This window comes from Carassius carassius, chromosome 2 (genome assembly GCF_963082965.1).
Source record: "Carassius carassius chromosome 2, fCarCar2.1, whole genome shotgun sequence".
Classification (NCBI taxonomy): Eukaryota; Metazoa; Chordata; class Actinopteri; order Cypriniformes; family Cyprinidae; genus Carassius; species Carassius carassius.
The window spans coordinates 32,790,261-32,809,788 of NC_081756.1; the positions used below are offsets into that span (position 1 = coordinate 32,790,261).

General features: G+C 37.4%; 1 protein-coding gene across 1 annotated transcript; it reads left to right on the plus strand.

Moving 5' to 3' along the window:
• Positions 1 to 830: 830 nt before the first annotated feature.
• Positions 831 to 18,848, plus strand: LOC132098915 (retinal guanylyl cyclase 2-like; the record flags this gene model as incomplete). The annotated part of the gene is made up of 18 exons (XM_059505204.1): positions 831 to 1,629; positions 3,444 to 3,748; positions 3,836 to 4,184; positions 4,282 to 4,366; positions 4,464 to 4,560; positions 4,638 to 4,745; positions 5,354 to 5,433; positions 5,579 to 5,756; positions 5,983 to 6,139; positions 6,214 to 6,363; positions 6,540 to 6,688; positions 8,069 to 8,223; positions 8,397 to 8,589; positions 9,563 to 9,737; positions 9,825 to 9,923; positions 10,133 to 10,227; positions 16,859 to 16,944; positions 18,288 to 18,848. Coding segments are annotated over 18 exons (3,381 nt in total), but the record flags the coding sequence as incomplete, so codon positions are not given.
• Between the last annotated feature and the right edge of the window lie 680 nt (positions 18,849 to 19,528).

Genomic DNA, 19,528 nt, shown 5'->3' on the forward strand with positions numbered 1-19,528 from the left:
TTTGCAAATAACAAGAAATAATTCATTACACTGATTTTTGCACATGGTCACAGTGTTTCAATGGAGAGGATTTGAGAAGATGAGATATGGAAATGGATATTACTTTGGCAGTCAGAGTCGGTAAGTCAAATCCAGTGGTTAAGTAGTTAATTAAGCAGTGTCACTAATTGGTAATGCTAGACTGCATTTTTAAAAACTGACAAGAGTAACTCCATAAAGTCAATACAAAGTCAATAAGATTAAAAAAGTGTTGTGATTCTAGATAAATAATCTGGTTTATTATAGTTTATATCACTGTACTGGTGCTGGCAGGTTCTTTTCAAACTAATTGAATTAGTTTACTTAAAGATACTTATTTCCGTCTTTTGGCTGTGATGATCACAATAAACTCAAGCAGCAGCAGAGCCCTACTTGCATAATCACATTTAAAGTAACTTAAGTTTCATATTGTCATACTGATACCCAATATAGTGAAGCACATACAGTAATGGTTGTTTTGCAGATTGATCTGTTTTGGGGTTAACAAGACAAAAACTTAAATGCATTAAATGTTTTATTTGGATGAAGTTGAAGAGCATTACGGAATTTAGCTGTACTCTTAACAGGATTTCAGCAATCCTCTCACTCCCAATCTCACAACATAAATAACCAGCACTCATTTACAGATTAAATCCTTCTTGATTTCTGTATTTTAGCTGTTCTGAAAGCATTTTAACTGGATATCATGCTAAATATCAACTGATAATAATTTTAGCAAACTGATTTAACCTGTTAATTTGCTGTGGTTGGTGACCTGATTGACATTAAGGGGATCTCTCATGGGACAGTGAAGTAGCTCCACTGTGTGCCAACCCACCTGCTGTGTGGCTGCTCTGTTACCTTGCAATGCGACGGCCTTTCACAGCTTATGTCCAGGATGGGCCATCAGAGAATTCCAGACCCCTGACCAAAGCATTCCTTTCTCTTATGATCATAAACATAGCTATTTGTGTCTCTGGCTGCTGTTGTCTACGGTAAGCTTCCTGTGCCTTTTCCCTGCCACCTCTGCTGCCACCGTCAGGGTTGGGGTGGTGGGGCCTTGGTCATGTGACCCCCTCTTCACTAAAGCCCAGCCCGGCGTGGCTGCGCGTTTAGCTGTGGATCACATCAACAGGGACCCCTACCTTTCACAGGGCATCACGTTTGATTATGTCATCCTGGAGGAGGACTGTGAGACATCCCAGGCTTTTGCCCGTTTCCTTGGCTTCTACACACGGGCATCTGGGTTTATTGGTCCAGTAAACCCAGGCTACTGTGAAGCTGCCTCTCTGCTAGGAAAGAGTTGGAATAAGGCAGTGTTTTCCTGGTCTTGTATTGGACATGAGTTGGATGACGCCCGGAGTCACCCTACGTTTGCACGCACCATGCCTCTACCCTCCCTGGTCTTGCTACGCTTCATGCAACACTTTTGCTGGGCACATGTGGGCATCATTACATCAGCTGAGGATGTCTGGTTGGAGGCGGGTATAAAGCTGGCCAATGTCTTGCGGAGTCATGGGTTGCCTGTTGGCATCGTGGCATCTGTTCATAATGACCACACCAGTGTGCGTGAGACCCTGGCCGGAGTCAAGAAAGTGGCAGATCTCCGCTGTGAGTTTTAAACATTAATGCCATTGTATGATGTGATTTAGTGATAAATGATCTGCTCTCATGTTAAGCTGTAAAATGTACTATTGCGACTCATTTATTCCATAGTTTACACTCCAAATGAGTTTACTACAGTACTTTGTTGGGATACTGATACTTTAGTATCTACACTACTGTTCAAAAGTTTAAGATGGGTTTGAAGATGGGTCAAAAAATGTTTTGAAAGAAGCCTCTTAAGAAGCCTCATCCTCACTAAGCCAACATTACAGTAAACATTAAAGCATTAAAGGCAGGGTAGGTAAAAAATGTATAAAAAACTTTTTTTCAAAATGTGTTTAAACTTTATTTATATATCAATACATAATTAAAATGTAAGTACTCTGAAAAAGAAAGTATAAAAATCGAGTGTCTGTAGACCTCTCATGACTGTTTTAAAGACAGCTCATTATTTCCATTCACTCCACCCCCTCCCTTCTGGGCTCCTTCCAAAGCCTCTACTACGGCTCGCTAAGTAATGTTATGTTAGCTATATTACGCAGCTACGTGTGCTAATGACACATGCTTCATGAAAAAATAAACAAAAAAATATGTATGATCAAAATACAAAAAGAAAGACTTACCTGTCCAGCAGAAATAAAGCCATCAAGGAGTCACTTTTCAGCCCCTTGAGTTCCCTCAGTTCTCGCCATCGCTGGAAAGCCACGCCGATATTAACTCGCGTTTTATTTCTTTGTTTATCCAAAGACTTTTTGTTCATTGCCTTTTCTTGTACTGTTACTGTCTTCCTTTTTTTGCCTGGTTTGCCTTCACTAACTGCATAGGCTGGTACTGTGAATTTTGCTTGCTGTTTCTCTGCCATTGTTTTGGTATTCCTAGGATCCCTGCCTGTTGAATTCCTCAAATCAAACGTGCGCGCGCAAGTGGGCAGGTCATGTGTGGCAAAAGGGTGGTTGCCATGGTTGCGAGAGAGTGACAGTCGCCTAAGCCAATCCTATGTTTCATCCCGAATGGAAATAATGAGCTGTGTTTAATACAGATTAAACGGTCTAGAGTCACTCGATTTTTATACTATTTTTATCAGAGTACTTTCATTTTAATTATGCATTGATATATATAGAAGGTTTAAACAAATTTGGAAGAAAGTTGTTTATAAATGTATTACCTACCCTGCCTTTAATACTGTAATATTGATATTGTATTGTAATTGTACATCATATTTTAAAATGAATAATGAGTATTAGTATAAAATTAAGAATTAAAAATTATCGTTTCAAAGTTGAATTTTCTTCAGAGTTTATATGATTCTTTAGAAATCATTCTAATATGCTGATGTTCAGGATTCTTTAATGGATAAAAAGTAAAAAGCACAACATATATTTGTAATAGAAATGTAATGCATTTAATGTTTGCTGAATAAAAGATTATTTAAAAGTATTGTTAAAAAAATAAAAATGTAACTTTATGTGTATGTTGAAAGTGAAATGCTACTACAGTTTATTTATTTATTTATTTTAAATACAACTGAATACAAAACTCTTCATTAAAAATTATATTATCAGCCATTTTTGTCAGCAGTTTGACTGAAAAGATATGCTCATATTTTGATAAGAACACTAAAACAGTTATAACCAAAAAAAAAAGATTTTTTTCTCTATACTGAAATATTTACTTCTGTTTTATTTTTTCATAAATTATTTCATAATTATTATTAAAAACAAAAACACATTTCAGTGTGATCTCAGACAGTCTCAGACAAATGATTGCTCTTTTGTCACTGTTCATTCTGCCTGTCCACTCATGTTTACTTCTGTTTGCAGTGGTCATCCTCGTTATGCACTCGGTGTTGATTGGTGGAGGAACCCAGAAGTTGCTGTTGGAGACTGCTTATGACATGCGGATGACAGACGGCTCACTGGTGTTTTTACCTTACTATACACTCTTTTACAGTCTGCCCTACCATCATATAACCCAGCCTGTCCTGCGCCATAACAGTAAGCTGCTACGAGCTTACGATGCTGTGCTCACCATCACTATTGAGTCTCCACATGAGCAGTCTTTCTACCAAGCTTTTGAAAAGGCTCAGAAGGAAGGAGGGCTTCCCAGGCACCTTAAACCACAGCAGGTACAGCAATGTTCTACATGGGGCTTTAATTTTTATTTAACACTAAGCTAATATGTAGCTAATGTAAAATCTTCACCTTCCTTACAGGTGTCCCCATTGTTTGGCACCATCTACTTCTCCATCTTGTTCATGGCTCATGCTGTGCAAAGTGTCAGGGCTTCAGGTCAGTGGATGTCTGGGGGGAACATCGCCCAGAATGCCCGAAACCTGCTATTCAAAGGTTTTAGCCTACAGGCGAACTCTTCTGACTTTGGCACAATGGACTATGTGGTGCTGGACACAGATGGATTTTCTTGGGAGTTGCAACCTACACACCATATTGAGATGCAGACAGATATGGTGCATTTTCTGGGACGGCCAATTCATTTCCCCCCAGCTGGACCACCAAAAACTGATTCCAGCTGCTGGTTTACACATGGGCTCATCTGCCGTGGAGGTGAGTGTGTACTGTATGTACAAGGTTTTTTGGTTTTCGTTCACATCGACATACATACATTTTATGTCATATGTATCAATCACCCTCTGTGTTATAGGTGTGAATCTTTTAAACATGGTTTTAATCTTCCTGTCTGGTTTTCTGTTCATCTTCTTCTCAATTGGCTGTTCTTACTGCATCAGGTATACATAACCTACATTTATTATAGCAATTAATTTTGCTCAGCGTGTGCAGATTCTGCCTAAAAGTTTCTTTAAATATTTGTAATGTTTTGTATAGACGTAAACTTAGTAAGATCCGAATGGTGCAGAATCCAAACAAGATTTTACTGACTTTAAATGATGTCACATTCATCAACCCATCCCTGAGCAATAAGGTCAGTGGAACACAAGCACATGTGCACACAAACAAACATTTCCACACTAATTATTCATACTTGTATCTGAAACGCAGAAGCTGAGCTTGGATGACTCGAGAATGAGCATTTTAGAGCGAAGCCTCAAGTCTCCGTCTGTTCAGTCGCCAGCCACCTGTGAAAATTCTAATGTTGCCATTTATGAGGTAAAAGAAAAACACTCAATGGCAAATTGGCAAAGTGGCAGATGGAATATTAAAGGCTCATATTATGAAAAATAGAATATTCTTTTCTACTTTAAAGTAAATTAGTGCAAAATAAATAGATACCATTCACAACAAAAAAATCTGCCCCAAATAAAGCTGCAAATACATTCAAATGTATCGCACATTTACATATCAATGGGCTTGAACCATCCTGATGAAAAACTGTGTAAACTACACTATCGTTCAAAAGTTTGGGGTCAGTAAGAAAGTAACTAATGATTCTAATTAGTAATTAGGAAATTTATAATTAATTAATAATTATTAATAATAATATTACTGTTTTATTATATTTTGACCCGACAAATGCAGCCAATATATTGAAATATTAATGGTAAAGTATCAAAAACGTGTTTTTTTTGTCAAAGGGATGGTGGAAAATGGTTATTTAGACTGTAAAACTAGATTATGAGAGCAAGAAACCTTAACTAACATTATAAGTAAGCATCATAGAAAATTTATTATGTTATATAAACTATTTCTATACATTATTTATACATATTTAATGTAAATCTTTTTGAACATTTACTCCGGTGTTTCTCGTTTTGCAGGGTGATTGGGCCTGGCTCAAAAGGCTTCCATTTGGAAATTTCCGGAGCATCACTCCTCGTACCAGTGATGTGTTTGAACTGGTTGGTTTTGCCTCTGATTTTTACATAGTCAAAATGTACTTTAGGTGTGGTGCTCATTCTGTTTGTATTTTCTTTGTTCGCTGTTGTTGATTATTTCCTTTATTTTAACATACAATTAATCATATGATTGCTCTTGATATTCCAAATGAAAGATATGAGGCATGAGAACGTTAACCCTTTTCTCGGCTTCTTCCACGACTGTGGGGTGTTTGCCATAGTTACAGAGTACTGTTCGCGCGGCAGCTTGGAAGATCTCTTGCTCAATGATGACTTCAAACTGGACTGGATCTTCACTTCCTCTCTCATTCTAGACCTCATTAAGGTGCTCTTATTAGGAATGAGCTTGGTTTAATTGAAGAGCACTGAAACATAGCAAGCACAAATTCATGTACTCAAAACACACAGTATGCCACAATAATCACAGAATCTGAATTATAAATGTACTTATTGGTCATTAAAAACATGATTCATTAATTGGTTTTGTTGTATGTATGTTTATGGCAGTTACATCACATGTAAGCTTATGTGTGTTTCTGACTGGCATGCAGGGTATGAAGTATCTTCATCACAGAAACGTCTGTCACGGAAGGCTTAAATCCAGGAACTGTGAGGTCGATGGGCGTTTTGTGCTCAAAATCACAGACTATGGCTACAACGAGGTTTTGGAAGCCCAGAGATGTCCTTATGTTGAACCTCCAGCTGAAAGTAAGGTTTATTGTGAGACCTTTCTTGATTTCTATCTCCTGCATAGGATGTTAAAATATTTTTATCCCCCACAGCCCTTCTGTGGACTGCCCCTGAGATATTGAGAGGGCCCTACCCTGGTTTATATGGCAGTCTCCCTGGTTATGTGTACAGTTTCTCAATCATCATGCAAGAGGTGGTCATGCGAGGGCCTCCATTCTGCATGCTGGAGTACTCTTTTGATGGTAAAATCACATGACCCCACCATCTTTACCAGGGGTTTTAAAAAATTTTAATGACACAGACATACAGTTTTTTGTTTCATGGTGGTTTTCTCTGGAACTTTCTGTGGACCCCGGGTCTATACTGTACTGTCTATATTGGTAGCATGTTGTGACTTTAATACATCTGGATCATATAGAAATTGTCCAGAAGATCCGGAAGCCTCCTCCAATGTGCAGGCCCATTGTGTCCCCGGATCATGCTCCCATGGAGTGTATTCAGCTTATGAAGCAGTGCTGGAATGAACTGCCAGAGAAGAGACCCACATTTGATGAAATCTTTGACCAGGTGAACATCAGCAATGATGCCAAAACATCACCATAATTTAGAATTTATGTGGTTGCCAGAAATTCAGTATAAAAATACTGTGATCAAAATACTGTATTATGGGCCATTTATTTAAAAAAACAAATAATATATGGATGTGCTTAAACTACCAAAATTTGCTCTTTACTGTAAAATGTACTGATAACCACCACAATAACAGGTGGTAACAAAGAAAGCCACATATTTATTCAGAGCTCAAGTGGCTTGTCCAGAAAACATGGCCAATACTCACAACATTAGGGTAACACACATAATAAGTAAGGAATAATAAACTACACTTCGTGCTGTGGCCGCATCACTACCTCGGATGTGCATTATTTTCTAATAATTCAATGGCCTTTTGCCAATTTTCTGTTTATACTACGCTTACCACACTTTAAATATTGTTCAAATGTTGTATTTACAGACATTTGTCAAGTATTTGTCCTTAAAACACTCTTGTGAGTAGGATTAATTTCTTACGCATCTCATCCTTTATCTCCGTTGCTATTTACAAAATGTCATTTTAGACCTAGCAACGGAGGCCGTTGCTGTTGATAGCAGACTAATCTAGATAATAATGAAGTTATTAGAGAGAGAGAGAGCGATTAAGCGTGTGTGAATTACCCGAGACTGTGCATCTCTTAACAGTGATTGGCAGCAGCATCTCTATTAATAGCGAAATTGTAAGTTAATTTGTTTCAAGAACAGCGCCGTATTACCTTGCTTGTGAGAAATGACATGTAGCTTTGAAGTTAAAGAAGTTAGAATCGTCAGAGCAGCACTAATAACACATTTCTCTTTGTGTGTGTGTGTGTGTGTGTGTGAATGTTTGACTGTACTGTAAAAGTGAGAGAAAGAGAGTATGTGCTTTCCGTACATAATAAAATATAACTTTGTGGCAGAAACATGGGAAAAAAAATTGTTATTTATTTGGTTTGCTATATTTAATTACTATATTTAATAACTTGGTCAGTGTTGTTATGTTTCTGGTTCTTTTGCTGTTGTAGGCTGTAAGGACCTTTGAATAACTAAAGTCATTTTGCGAAGTGATATGGACATGTAATGAGGCTGAGCCCTGCCTGGAACTACTTTAGCCATGCGTTTCCCTAAAAATACTTGCACACCTTAGAATGTTTGTCAACCAATCAGATTTAAGTATTCAAAAACCCCCAGTATTGTCACGATCACCAGCCGGAGTGCCCATGAACTCCTATTGAGAGCACTCCACTCAGAACTCTGGCATTTTTGTAGTTCCATTTCCAACTCCATTCCCCAGAATCCCATGCTCAGGACTAATCACCACCAGGTGTTCTATGTCACGATCACCTTCCTCAGTCTTCTTTCTATTTCTCTCTACAGTTCAAGAATGTTAATAAAGGGGAAAAAAACAACATCATGTTGCGAATGCTGGAGCAGTATTCCTCCAACCTGGAGGAGCTGATCAGGGAAAGAACAGAGGAGCGGGAAATAGAGAAGCAAAAGACTGAGAAACTCCTCACACAAATGTTGCCCCCGTAAGTGACAGATACAGTCACAGTATATAGACTTTACCACCACAATATGCACTGATATGATATTTAGATAAATAAATAGGGAACCACTTTCATTCACTCATAAGTAAAATTGAAAATGATGTGTACATGAGTACAAAAGACAAGTGATTTTTGTTTTTGTTCATCCTCTCTAGGTCAGTGGCAGAGGCTCTGAAACTGGGCACTACTGTCGAACCGGAGTATTTTGACAGTGTCCGTCTTTATTTCAGTGCTATTGTTGGCTTCACTACAATTTCAGCCAACAGCAAGCCCATAGAGGTGGTTGACCTCCTCAATGACCTTTACACAACATTTGATGCTGTAATCAGAAATCATGACGTCTACAAGGTAACACTAGAAAAATTATGGTAACATTTATTGAAAAACGTATTTTTATTGTTTGTATTCGTTGTATATGCAAATGTGTTGGCTTCCACAGTGATTTCTCTCATGTAAAGAAGACCTATTATATCCCTTCAGGTGTCCCCAGAATGTGTCTGAGAAGTTTAATAAAATACCCCACGGATCATTTAATATATCATTTTGAACATTTATATTTTGAGTAGAAGTAAAAATATACTGTTTTTCGTGCATACAAATGAGCTGCTGCTCCCCGCCCCCTTTTCCTGTGCCTTTAAAGCTCGTACCTCAGATACTCTGCCAAAACAAAATATCTGTTTGCTTTTGATTATCATGTCTGTCATGCTGAATTAATGCGTTTTAAAGTCATATCATTTTAACATATGATTTAGGGTACACATCTGAAGCACGCGCATAGAAAGCGGCTGTCACATGACGTGTGAGCCCTAAACTAAGCGCTTTTTCATGTCTCATTGTGCTTAAAGTTAAACAGCTGGGAAAAAAAATCTAATTAAATCAAATGTTTTTTATTAGATCTGTGTATTGAGTGTAATATTACAATACCTATCATGCTGTGTATGCTGTTAATATGACCCAATGACCCAAACAATAAATTAAAAACAGAAAATCACTCACTGTTCTGGACTAAATATCTTCTATAGGTTTAATAATAAGACATTTCTAATATGACAGTGTTCGTCAACATTCGTTGGCTGGTCCTGTTACATCACTTTTTACATATACTACAAATTGCTTGTTCTGAGACACTGCTTATGATTTATGGGAATTAAAAAACGTGGGAAGATTTTTATCATTATAGGGTGGATGTGTACACACACTGCCAGCACACATTTATGTCCAGAAATTTAAAAGTAAATTTTCCATAATATGTGCCCTTTACTTCTAAATATCATACACTTTCAGTTTACTAATAAATGTCTATTGTCTTTATTGTCTATAGGTGGAGACCATAGGTGATGCTTACATGGTGGCATCAGGTGTGCCTGTGCCCAATGGGAACCGACATGCAGCAGAGATTGCAAATATGGCCTTGGACATCCTGAGTGCTGGTGGCACCTTCAAAATGAGACATATGCCTGATGTACCAGTCCGCATCCGAATAGGACTTCACACAGGTCAGGCTGATCTATCCCATTTAGTTTAATTCAATTTAAAAATGTAAATGTAAATGCTTTCTTTACATTATGTATGCTTTCTATTAGGTCCCTGTGTGGCTGGTGTGGTGGGTTTGACCATGCCACGGTACTGCCTGTTTGGGGACACGGTCACCACTGCTTCTAGAATGGAGTCCACGGGATTGCGTAAGCATGTGACACTTAGCTTCACCATAAGCAACTCTGTTTCTGTATTTCTACGATCAGTATTTGAAGATGTATGTTTCATCGAAATACAGTGATAAAAATATTAACATTTGTAATCAATTAAATTCAAATTCTTGAATTAAACAGTTGGCATGGCTAAAATTAAAAAGCAAAAGCAAAAAAGACACTTAAACTTTGTGCGTTTGCAGCGTACAGAATCCATGTCCATTCCAGTACAGTAAAAATCCTGATGGACCTGAAGTTGGGGTACAAAGTAGAGCTGAGAGCCAGAACAGAACTCAAGGTGAGCTCATCTGAGTTCATCTGTAGAGCAAATTAAATATTTCATATAATTTAAATCACTTCTTGTTTACACTACTTGTAACGATACAGGAGTTGTGACAATGGAGTGGGAATCCACTTGCAGGATTTATTAGTAGAGCATAGTCAAATATGGAATTACATTTGTGGAATTACAGAATTACATGGATTCTGAATGCATTGCCACAGATTTCGCTTACTGTTCGCAGTTTTTCTTAACTTACCCTCATGTTGTTTGAAACCCTGTAAGACCTCCGTTTATCTTTGGAACACAGTTTAAGATATTTTATATGTAGTCCGAGAGCTCTCAGTCCCTCCATTGAAGCTGTGTGTACAGTATACTGTCCATGTCCAGAAAGGTAATAAAAACATCATCAAAGTACTCCATGTGACATCAGAGGATCAGTTAGAATTTTTGGAAGCATCGAAAATACATTTTGGTCCAAAAATAGCAAAAACTACGACTTTATTCAGCATTGTCTTCTCTTCCGTGTCTGTTGTGAGAGAGAGTTCAAAACAAAGCAGTTTGTCATATCCGGTTCGCAAACAAATCATTCGATGTAACCGGATCTTTTTTGAACCAGTTCCCCAAATCGAACTGAATTGTTTCAAGCTGTTAACTTTTTTAATGTGGCTGACACTCCCTCTGAGTTCAAACAAACCAATATCCCGGAATAATTAATGTACTCAAACAGTACACTGACTGAACTACTGTGAAGAGAGAGATGAACACAGAGCCGAGCCAGATAATGACTCGTTCACGAGTCAAGAACCGGTTGAATCGGTTTTCGGATCACCAGTATTTCTTTCGGACAGTTCGATTCAATAAACCGGTTGAAGAAAACGGTTCACCGGTTCTTTTGCACTCGACATAATGGTGTCATTGGCGATGATTGCCCTCGATTCAAGCCTTCGGTTTACCCGCGCTCATAACATTAGCACAGAATCAGTTAAGAATCAATCATCAAAAGAATCAGTTCGGTTCAGACGCTCTGTGTGTCAGTCTGCTTCACAATGAATCACACATGCGCAGTATCATCAGCTCCTCGGTTCGCGAATCGGACATGTCTGACAGAAACGGTTCTTAACTCGTGAATGAGTCAGTCTTTTGTTCGTTATCTGGCTGGCTCAGTGTTCATGTTCAGTTCTCTCTTCACAGCAGTTCAGTCAGTGTACTGTTTGAGTACATGAATTACTCCGGGATATTGGTTTGTTTGAACTCAGAGGGAGTGTCAGCCACATTAAAAAAGTTAACAGCTTAAGTCATGTGTGGATTAATGCGTATTGGATACGCGAACCGTTTCAAACGATTCACTTCGATTTGGTGAACTGGTTCAAAAAGATCCGGTTAATGATTCGTTCTCGAACCGGATATCACAAACTGCTTTGTTTTGAACTCTCTCACAACAGACACGGAAGAGAAGACAATGCTGAATAAAGTCATAGTTTTTGTTATTTTTGGACCAAAATGTATTTTTGATGCTTCAACAAATTCTAACTGACCGTCTGCTGTCACATGGACTACTTTGATGATGTTTTTCTTACCTTTCTGGACCTGGACAGTAGACCGTACACACAGTTTCAATGGAGGGACTGAGAGCTCTAGGACTAAATCTAAAATATCTTAAACTGTGTTCCGAAGATAAATGGAGGTCTTACTGGTTTGGAACGACATGAGGGTAAGTTATTAATGACATAAGTTTGCATTTTGGGTGAACTAACCCTTTAAGCTCATACACAGGTTCTACCCTGTAAAGAAGTTTATACAAAGATTTAAATCTGACATTTATACAAAGATTTAAATCAAACTGTACACTTATTTTGGTCATGTCACTACACTCAGAAACTTTGGAATGATATTGGTGTGTTTGTCAAGTGTAAGATTTTGCCAGGCTTCTAAGTACATATGAAAAACATTATATTTGGGTATTATGACTCTGACAGTGACCCCACAAACGAAAATATCAGTTTTGTTATTAATTTAAATTTTTTCCTAAACACATTTCACATTCACAAATGCAAATTCTACATGTATAACTGTAAACCTGTCTTCTCTGTTTTCCTAAAAGAAATGGAAAACTATTTGAATGTAATTTCAGTATCTACTAATAAGAAAGCTTGGTAAGAATTTGCTCTGCCTTTGATCTCCTAATTTTTTTGCCCCTCTTTTCTTTAGTTCTATTTTATTCTTTATTGTTTGTTTTTTGTGGTGGATATTATGTGATGTTTTTACTTTTGTATGTTTTTGTTCTCTGCATTAATACAAAAAGAAAAAGAAAAAAAAAAGCTCTCACGTTGATTTGTATGCAATACGTCGTGCCTTGTATTACTAAATATGTAAATAATATTTGACCTTCGATTGTCTCAGTCTGTAAAGATGAGCTCTCAGGAGACACGGAGTGGCATCGTCTTCCTCCTCCATTTGTCCTTCAAGGCTGCTTGAAGTAAGCTTGTGTTACTGAAGTAACCAATAACATTGATACAAGTTTTATTCATGTTACAGTGTGCTACAGTTTGTTGCGGGGTATTATTGTCATTCAGTAACACAAGCTTACTTCAAGCTGCCTTGAAGGGACAAGAGCTCATATTTACAGACTGAGACGATCGAAGGTCAAATATTATTTACATATTTAGTAATACAAATCACAGCAAGAGCTTTCCAATATACGCGCCACTGAGTGACATTTGTACTTCCCGGTCAGAGAGCACCTGTCCATCAAAAGCTCACTATCCAATAAGATTAGATCACTGTTAACCCCGCCCCCATGAGAGGTTTGTGTCAAAACACCAAACAAAAAACTGCGAACCGTAAGCAGAATCTGTGGCAATGCTTTCAGAATCCACGATTAGCGAAAACGAATCTTTGAAAAACATTAACAAAGAATGAAGCATATTTGAACAGCCTGTTAAATTTGTGCGACTCGAATTTTTTTTCATTTTCATTGTGTTTTCCTTCTTTTGTAATGACATATTTTTGATAGTTTCTGAAAAAGTTACGTTCAGTTTTATAAAGTTTCATTTTTATTGAAGCAAATGTAATTCCATAGTCAAACAGGCAAGGTCAAACACCAACGAAACTGTACATACAAGGCATTCCAAGAGAGTAATTCACTAAACAGGCAAAGGACATGGCAGGCAGCAAACAATCATAAACAAGTTAACAGTCCAAGTATCAAAACACAGAAAAGGCAAAACTTAGGAACATGGAAACTAGAAAACACTAGGGCTAAACATTCATTCACCAGCGATGTGAGCATGTGTGTGTGTGCTGTTCTTATAGTGTGAGACTGATGAGGTGATGAGAGACAGGTGATTGCAATTGATGATGAGTCCGGGCAAAGAATTATGGGAAGTGGAGTCCAGGGTGAAGTGGCAAGAGTCTGGAATGGAGTGCCCTCTAATGAAGCTCACAGGCACTCCAGCTAGAGATCGTGACACTACTGTTCAAAATTTTGGGGTCAGTAATTAATACTTTTATTCAGAGAGATAAAAAATGACAGGAAAGACATTTACAATGTCATAAAAGATTTCTTTTTAACATAAATTGTGTTCCTTTTGAACTTTCTGTTGATCAAAGAATCATAGAAAAAATTTCAGGTTGCACTAAAAGCAGTGCTGATGTTCGTCACATTAGAATGATTTCTGAAGGATCATGTGACACTGAAGACTGGAGCAATGGCTACTGAGAATTCAGCTTTGTCATCACAAGAATAAATGACTTTTTAAAATATATTCAAATAGAAAACAGTTATTTTAAAACAATATTACTGTTTTTTCTATACTCTTAATCAAATAAATGTGGCCTTGGTAAGACAATATATATTTTTTAAAACCTCTTACCAAACCAAAACATTGGAATGGTAGTGTATATTATGGTGCTTTATTTGCTGTGCTGTATATGTTGGTGCATGCAGTGGTTGGTGGTAAAATCATGCAAATAATGTAGTTAAAGATCATGCAAGAATTAAATTATGTATTTTTCTCAAAATGGCAGCTGTAGGGTATAATGTGTGAAACATGTGGAGGGAAAATGTAATCACTATTTAGTGCCAGTTTGCCTCCAAATGCAGTAACATATACTCTTACCACTTCTTTTGCAAATTAAAGGGATAGTTCACCCAAAAATTAATAATAAATAAATTAATTAATACATTGATGTGTAAAGACACAAAACGATCGGTCTGTGCAAGAAACTGAAACAGTATTAATACCAAACTGTTAGAACTCTCCAGAGTGGGTTTCTCAGCAGCAGTGAGGCGTCGTCTTCTTCTTGCTTTATGGCAGTTCACAGACTTATAGGAGCATTACCGCCACCTATCTCTCAAGTGGACCATTGACACTCTATCTACAATCTCATTTAGGAGTGTCAATGGTCCATTTGAGAGCACTGTGCCAGTTCATACTTAAAAAGAACTAGCTCAAAGTTCAGTTCACACAGATGATAAAGAACTAGTTCATGTTCATAGTTCATTTAAAAAAAAAAATGAACTAAGTTCACATATCTAAAAACGAACTAGTTCACGTTCATTTGTTAAATTCTTTTTAAGATAGGCCACTATCTTACTCAATAGAACCTCTTTACCATCCATTACCAGCTGCAAATCACTGCCACTCCAAAACTAATAAAAATTATTGTACCAATAAACAAGAGACAATTATTATAGCCAGGAGAAAAATAATGTTGAGATAGAGAATATATTTACCCCTTAAATAATGTGTAATCATGATATGTAGAAATTGGAAAATACAAGGTCATAAAATCCTACAAATAGGCTATGCTATGTACAAAAAATCAGATGAGCCCATAATATGAACGGTTAAGCATTTTCCTCCCATAGAAAACCATTATAAGAACGCTTAATGTGGCTTAATGCAGATTAGAATGTCCCCTTATTATGTCAAAATAACGAGATATCGATACTAGGCTACTGTGTCCACCGTGGTCTCCTTTTTGATCAGCGGAAACGATTTATGCTTGTTTGGGATCTGACTGTCCAGCGTATTTGAAAAAGTTAAGCAAACTTTCCTGTCTTTTTGTCATTTTTCCCCTGCGTGAAACGATCGAGGCTAACAGCAATCTCAACTAGTACAACAAGCGCGCAAGTCATGTGTCACAAACATTGAACACTACACAAACAGTAATTTTTTTTTTCATTTAGGCAATTAATTTTAGTGACACAGGAGGTGCCGGATCCAATGTCGGAGGTGACGGAACATGTTCCGGCTCAAATTAAGCCCTGGTAAAACCTGACTTTTCAAATGAGCGTGAACTGCGCGTGCTGTTCATTCCTGCCAGAGTGAGCACCGCTCTCGTTCACGTTCATTGTATGAAAAGTGATTCGTTCAGTTCAGCGTTCGGCGAAAATATGAACGCGTTCAGTGAACGTCGTTCATTGAACGCGTTCATGCACAACACTGACTGTTGGGAACGTTACTTTAAAAAAGTAATTAGTTATAGTTACTCACTACTTGTTCCAAAAAGTAACTGAGTTAGTAACTGAATTACTCTATAATAAAAGTAACTTGTTACCAGGGAAAGTAACTATTTGCGTTACTGTAAAAAAAAAAAAAAACTATATCAAAGAATTTTTATTTATTTAGCAGTTTTCACAAGTCAGAATTCTACTGAAATGAGTAGAACAGATAGGTGTTCGTAAATAACTTTCGATATTTATTGCACGTCAACAGACAGCAAGAGTTTTATCCTGCACATCAAATATTATCTTTGTAAGAAAAGTGTTTTTGGCCACTAGCTTTGTAGATGCGCGTGTCACACATTACATGTAGGCTACACATTACATGCACATTCTTGCCTTTGACCACAATGAATTTGAAGTAGTACTTATATCTCCACCTTGAAAATACCAACTTTTCACCGGATTGCTCCTCACTCGGCATCTCTGCTGCTGCTGCTGCTGCTAATATCTGTTTAGCTGTTGCGCGTGTGTGTGTTTGGCGCCACTGGCACTTGTGCCGGCATGTGTGTAAAAACACTGGCTCTGGTTGGCTACCATGAAACACATGACTCTGCCTTAGCCAATCTTAATCGCTTATCTCGTTATCAATTAACCCACCTCCTCACTAGCTGTGTGAGCCAGGGGTGCGTTCGGATTAAATAGTTTATTAAATCAATGCATAGTAACGCACCGCATATAACATCCAGTAATGTTAATGGCGTTGTAACGATGGGAAAAGTAATTAGTTAGATTACCCCGTTACTGAAAAAATTACGTCCTTACCTAACGCCGTTTAAAAGAACGGCGTTAGGTAACGACGTTGTTTTTTCAGAAGCATTGCCACATTTTTTTCAAACTCTGTTTGAGAGATAGGAGGCGGTAATGCACCTATAAGTCTGCGATCTGCCATAAAACAAGAAGACGAATCACTGCTGCTGAGAAACCCGCTCAGGAGAGTTCTAACAGTTTGGTATTAACACTGTTCAGTTTTTTGCACAGACCAATCTTTTTGTGTCTTTACACATCAATGTATTGCCAAGAGCCGAGTGATTAGATCAACAATGTACAATAATTCTTGATTAAGTTCATGGGTTTAGATAGACAAGTCATCTGAAAGAACACTATTTGCTCTTTCCTCTCATCCTCTCTTCTCCACAGGGCAAAGGTATAGAAGAAACCTACTGGCTCACAGGGAGAGATGGCTTCACCAAACCGCTCCCTGTGCCACCCATTCTCAAGTCAGGGTAAGGGAAGGCCTTTCCGTGGCCTGTGTCCTGCAGTGTGTGTGTGTTTTGTGTTTATCTTCTCCAATGTATTTTTCAGGCAAATGGCACATGGCTTGCAGATGGAGGAGATAGCCGCATACAAGAAGCGGAAAGCTGAAGCACAGCTTGCAAAGAAGAAAAACTGAGGTAATGTTATGCATGGAGAATGTATAACATTACTCAATGTGGCACAGAGATTCGGGGGAGGCGGGGAGGATGGCAGGGGGAGTCAGTGTGGGAAGCTGTTGCCAATATTTTTCCCATTTTGGTTGGGTTTCATTCTTCAACCATAAACAAGACTCAGTTCTTCTACTTTCAAGTAATATTTCCCAGATGATACTACATTATCCTACTGTTTTATCTTTACAGACATTTTTTAAATTTTATTCCTGTTCATTTCTGCAATTATCAGTTTATACGTACATTTGTACATTGTTTTTTTTTTTTTACTGTAAAGTTTACATTAATGTAATAGACTGTTTACCAAAGTAACCCTTAAAACAAAATGTATGTGTGGCCCGATGTGATGTCATAATTTATGGTAACTTTGTACAACCTCATAGATATTTTTGGTCTTGGAGATGTGTGACTTGCCTAAGATAGTGGTTATGAAAGCTCTCTCCTTTCAGATTGGATGGCTCTCCTCATATATGGATAGCCGGTTTTTAAAAATGGACCGTCATCTATGTTTGGCATGCTGTTATGTTTCTGTTTGTGTGTTCTGTCATGCTCTGAATGTCTTGTTTGTTCTCAGTGTTTCATATGTCATGTCTTAACATAGACCAAAACAAACCACACACACACACACACACACATATATATATTACAGTATCTGCATAATGTTATTTATTTTACCAAAATAAGAGGGATCATACAAATCCATGTTATTTTCCAGCATCTTTTGCATTTTTGAACCCAATGACTGTGTGATTTTGAGATCCATCTTTTCGCACTGAGGACTTATACCCCACTATTACAAAAGGATCATACGCTCAATGATGCTTCAGAAGGAAGAACGATGTATTAAGAGCCAGGGGTGTATACTTTTGATTTGAAGTGTGTGTGTGTAAAAAATAAATTCCCACAAGTTTTGCTTTTCCAGGTGACATAATGTAAAAAAAATTTTTTAATCCAAAACAAATATATATATATATAACAGTTGAATGAAGTTGAAATTGATGTATTCCTAAAAATAGTTTATTTTTTCTGTAGTTTTTTGGAAAAACGTATTTGCCAGACAAGTGAAAAAACATGTGATGTCATATGTTGATATGTTAGACAAACTAAGGCTGATGTTCCTTTTTTATTTTTCTCTCTTACAGACATGAATCAAAAGATTTTAAGGTGATGCTTAAGAAGGCAGTGAGGAAGATCTCCACTGTGCTTCATGTGGCTCAGCTCACCATGTCCGATGAGGGCAATGTCATGATCCACCATCACTGATGACCTTTAACCTTTGCCTTTTTGTTCCCACACCTGCACACAGAATGAAATGGAATGTGGAGAAACAGAGAACAAGCTAAAAAAGTACCAAAACCTTGCTCTTGCTTATTCTGAGCATATTTTCCTTGAAAAGCAAGTTTGTATGTAGAGTTAAATGAACACAAAGATCTGTTATCAGACTCTTTAGTTGAAGATTCTCTATGAAGAAGCTTTCAATATATCAGACCATACTGAAACTACATGGCACTTCAGTTTATCATAAGCTTCTCATTTGGAGGTGGACCAGCTCACTCATCATAAACATGTACAGCTGTCTGAGAAGCTGCATATCTCGATTCTCCACATGAAGCACTTCTATGAAATGAACCAAAGTCTCACAAGGAGCTGAATTTATCATGTGGGAATTCATTACTCAGCAAGAGGGGCATCAGGTCCGGCTCTCCAACACATACAATGCGTTCACATCTTTCATTTGTAGATTATCCCCCTTGGCATAAATCTCTGTGACTTTAGAAAATAATAAATATAGTATTGCAATAAACTAGAAACCCACACCATTGTCCAACCAGGATTAATATGCAGTGTTACTTTGGTGCATATGATGATTTAGAATTTTAGATTTAGATTTCGAGTTCAGGTTTACCATGGGGTTTTAGTTGATTTTTGTCTTTTTGAGGAAAAACTGTTTTCCCCATACGTGATCAATTAGTATAATCCATAATAGGATTACCATGAAAACCCAGCTGACAAACGATATCAAAATATGTATTAAAATGCATATTTGCATTGTGTGAATGTATTATGGTGGTTGTAGTACCAGAATTAGTTTTAGTAAAGACAGTAAACTATGATGTGTGTTTGTGTATGTGTATATGTATATACTACAGTTCAAAAGTTAGGGGTCAGTAAGATTTTTGTGGAAACCATGATACCCCACACAGTATTCTATGATGAATAAAAAGTAAAAAAAAAAAAAAAAAACAGCTTCTAGTTGAAACAGAAATCTTCTGTAACAATGTTAAAGTCTTTTGTGTCATTTTTTATCAATTTAATGCATACTTGCTAAATAAATCTTACTAACCCAAAATGTTTTACAGTAGTAATATATATTTGTAGACAA